Source organism: Doryrhamphus excisus, chromosome 1 (assembly GCF_030265055.1).
Source record: "Doryrhamphus excisus isolate RoL2022-K1 chromosome 1, RoL_Dexc_1.0, whole genome shotgun sequence".
NCBI classification, from domain to species: Eukaryota; Metazoa; Chordata; class Actinopteri; order Syngnathiformes; family Syngnathidae; genus Doryrhamphus; species Doryrhamphus excisus.
This window is the reverse complement of record NC_080466.1, coordinates 32,314,649-32,318,835: the sequence shown is the minus strand read 5'-3', so window position 1 is coordinate 32,318,835 and position 4,187 is coordinate 32,314,649. Positions and strand designations below refer to the sequence as shown.

The following is a 4,187-nucleotide window of genomic DNA, read 5'->3' as shown; positions in this document are numbered from 1 at the left end:
TTTAAAAGATGCTGACTTTTCAAGAAATGATATCACGGATGGAGAATTTCCTGCAGGGAATATGCTTTGGATTTTTAGCAGTGCAGTAATCCCTCGCTTATGGCGGTTCATCAGGAGAGGGAATGAAAATGCACCTGACAAATGTAGGTGGCCAACTTTTGTGGATGTCTTCACGGCAAAGTCGTCCTGACCAGCTGGGAGTGGAGCATCTTCTATGAGGGCAGACCAGCCAAACGGCCTGGATACAATAAAAGGATCACCTCAAGCAGCCTTTTTTACTCTGGTGGTTTTGGTTTGGACTTGTGCAGATATTCCAAGAACAAAGATCAATGCCCTGTGATGACAAATTGTGTGCGCGTGCGCGTGCATGTACATGTGCGTGCGTGCGTGAGAGTGGCCATCCTGGTCACATGTTCCTCCACGAGCTCCATCTTTCCTATCAGGATGTTGTGTTGCTCACGTGATGCTGGGGGATTTTTCCTGAGCAGCAGTTTGTGTCCGCATCCCAGTGATGAAGATTGTAGTCATCTTCGTTGCGGGATGGCGGTGGCGATTAGCGTGAGGAACAAGTCACAGTGCTCCACTGGCGTCATCTCTCATCTGAAGCTCTGATTTCCTCATTGCTGCCTTTTTATAAATGGTGGGCTATCAGTGCTACATATATATTTCATGTTATGGGGTTTATGGGTATGACATCATCATTCTGATTATCATGCAGCCAGTAGTAGTACTTGGTAGTAGTGGTAGCAGTAGTAGTAGCGGCATCAAGGTAATACAGTAAAAGTGTTGATTAGTTTGAGGGAAGTGATATGGGTTGATGGTTGCTATCGGGAATGACATAATCCCGGTACTTTGCTGCACGTGTGCACAGGTAACTTCCTGCTTCCAAGAGGGGCGAGGCCCATCTGGTTGGACTAAACAGCAGATTAGCACATTAGCACGCCAAGTCAGGCCAGCAGGCACCACAAGAAAGGCCCGACATTTAGCGCCAAATGCGGGAATGCCGGCATAAAACGTGTGGCTAAATTAAAGAGGAGCTCCATCCGCCTTCATTAACACGCTGTAAAAAGTTATATGTTCCCATGCAGGACCCGTGTGTTGGGTTACACTGTAGAAAATACTCCCACATTCACATGGGGGGTGGGGAGGGTTCTGGTTTCCATTGGCCAGCGTTGGAGCCCGGCCGCTTTGTGGTCTGAAGTGAAAAATGATGAAACTCCAGCAGAGACGCAATTACTGCAATACTAATACTGCAATCCAGAAACCTTTCACTTACACAGCTCTTCAAATATTCCACACCGCAGCGTTGCCACCAGCTGCGTCCGTTCTGGGAAAGCATTTATGACGCTTATTAAAGGCCTCGTGTGTTCAACTCCCAAAACACTCCAATAGGCGCTGATCTCAGGATTTCTACTACAACAAATACTCCAATACTTACTGTTCTGAGTATCACCAGGACTTTGTACTAACACATGTGTCACACTCACCAGCCAATGGCGAGCCATTGAGAAATGTCTGCTGCCCCCCCCCCCCCCCCGCCCCCCCTCCAAATCCTCCATGGAAGGAATGATCATGTAGATGATATGTATGGTGCCTTCAAGGACCACCAAACATCTCGGTGCTCGGCAGGAAGACACTACCAGTGAAGCACAAAGACATATCTGTTAGGCCTATCCATCCATTGCAATAGTTCATCCTGATTAATCACATCTTGCCCATAATTCTGGGACGGCCTTGCTGATTGCTGACTCAGGGTGGAGGACGTCTTTTCTTGGCCTTGGTGGCCTTGGTGGCCTTCTTGGCCTTCTTGGCCTTGGTGGCCTTCTTGGCCTTGGTGGCCTTCTTGGCCTTGGTGGCCTTCTTGGCCTTCTTGGCCTTCTTGGCCTTCTTGGCCTTCTTGGCCTTGGTGGCCTTGGTGGCCTTCTTGGCCTTGGTGGCCTTCTTGGCCTTGGTGGCCTTCTTGGCCTTGGTGGCATTCTTGGCCTTGGTGGCCTTCTTGGCCTTGGTGGCCTTGGTGGCCTTCTTGGCCTTGGTGGCCTTCTTGGCCTTGGTGGCCTTCTTGGCCTTGGTGTCCTTCTTGGCCTTGGTGGCCTTTTTGGCTTTGGTGGCCTTCTTGGCCTTGGTGGCCTTCTTGGCCTTGGTGGCCTTGGTGGCCTTCTTGGCCTTCTTGGCCTTCTTGGCCTTCTTGGCCTTGGTGGCCTTCTTGGCCTTGGTGGCCTTCTTGGCCTTGGTGGCCTTGGTGGCCTTTTTGGCTTTGGTGGCCTTGGTGGCCTTGGTGGCCTTGGTGGCCTTCTTAGCCTTCTTGGCCTTCTTGGCCTTTGTGGCAGGCAGAGCACCGCCCATTGGTTGGGTACCTTCTTATCAGCCTGCAAATATCTCCTTATTGGCAAAAAGTACAATCCTTGCTGCAAGGAGACAAAAAGATCATTTTTTTAAATACTTGTGGACTCAGCTTTCATCTTTGTGTACACACACACATACATGTGCACACACACAGTCTTGGGGGGGCGGGGAGCAGGGTGCACACAAGCACAGTTGTGTGCCACTTTAACGACCTGACTTTGCCAGCCGAGGAGGTGTGCTATTAACAACATAACACATGCTTAATGAACACACACACACACGCCGTAATGAAGGAGAACACACTTTACTAGCGGCCAACACCCGTCCGTAGCGCACGGTGGCGTTTTACAAGACGTGTGACAAGGAAGGTGTGAGAGCGAGTGAGGTGTGTGATATAATCTGCTCTAATTCCATTTCCTGTCTGTGCAGGAGGAAGAGCGGCATCCTGGTCCACATCTGCTTTACGTTCCACAAAGCAGCCGTGCAGCGAGTGGCGTCACGCCGCTCCTACCCCCGCCCATGCAGGCTTGGTTTTGCTGGCTGCTACATCGCCAGGTATACTCGCCTTCCACACGCTACATCGCCAGGTATACCCGCCTTCCACACGCTACATCGCCAGGTATACCCGCCTTCCACACGCTACATCGCCAGGTATACCCGCCTTCCACACGCTACATCGCCAGGTATACCCGCCTTCCACACGCTACATCGCCAGGTATACCCGCCTTCCACACGCTACATCGCCAGGTATATCCGCCTTCCACACGCTACATCGCCAGGTATATCCGCCTTCCACACGCTACATCGCCAGGTATACCCGCCTTCCAGACACACGGGTCTTGTTCCAGCCTGAGCAGGATTGTTTCTAAAGCTGCGGTGTGACATGGACAATGCTGCATTGACCGCTGCATTGACCTTTGAACCCTACGAGGTTCCCCGAATGGGACAGGACAGCGAGGGCTTGCTTTTGGAAGTTGCTTTTTATTCAAAATGGGTTTTGGTACACGGTTGCAAGTACCAAAGCACCCTCCGCATTGCCCACACACCAGCCCTGCACTAAATAACCAAGAAAGACAGAGAAAGTTTCAAAGGCAGCAGTTGAATGCAGAAGGTGAAACCCATCTCACCAGGATGGACAGGACGTCTGCATAACAATAATAATAATAATAATACTGCAAATGATGCACTTGCGTGTGTAAGCTGAAGCCAAACTGAAATTCTTTGGTATGGAAACTGTAGAATGAATACTGTTTGGAAGCTGAAGCTGGACTGAAATGCTGTGGAAATGCACTAGAATGAAAGAGCAGTATGGAAGCAGAGCTCCACTCTGGAATTGAAGCAACCTTAAGGTTGGAAAGTGAGCTGTGCAACTTCTGTAGGCTAATGCAAACGTTTCTAATGGTCAAATGAACGTAAGCAATCGTGGCTAGCATTGAACTTGGCCATTGGCCCCCAGCAGACTAAAAACAGCAGAAGTTGAACTCTTGGAAAGACTAAATGCTGGAGGCAATCAACCCTCTCTTCACTTTTGGAGGACAGTTGACACACACGCACGCACACACGCACACACACACGCACACACACACATACACGCAGACACGGTGAATATTTAAAGACTTACAAGTTGTTGATTGACAGGAGGCCCCTTGAGCTTTTTCTCACTAGGTCATTAGCCTTCATGGGTGTTGCACTATTAGCGTGTGTGTGTGTGTGCGTGTGTGTGTAGCAGGCATGAGAAAACACACACTGACTGTTCAGTATGTTTCCTCCCCATAAAGAGCAACACTTAGCACTTCATTGGCAAGCACTTGTGACAACTTTATACAACTTACCCAAAGACAAGA

General features: G+C 49.9%; 1 protein-coding gene across 1 annotated transcript; it reads right to left on the bottom strand.

The window, feature by feature from the left end:
- Positions 1 to 1,749: 1,749 nt before the first annotated feature.
- LOC131139963 (histone H1-gamma, late-like) lies at positions 1,750 to 2,343 on the bottom strand. The gene has a single exon (XM_058090349.1). It carries the CDS (start codon positions 2,341 to 2,343, stop codon positions 1,750 to 1,752), a length of 594 nt encoding a protein of 197 aa, XP_057946332.1.
- Positions 2,344 to 4,187: the final 1,844 nt, after the last annotated feature.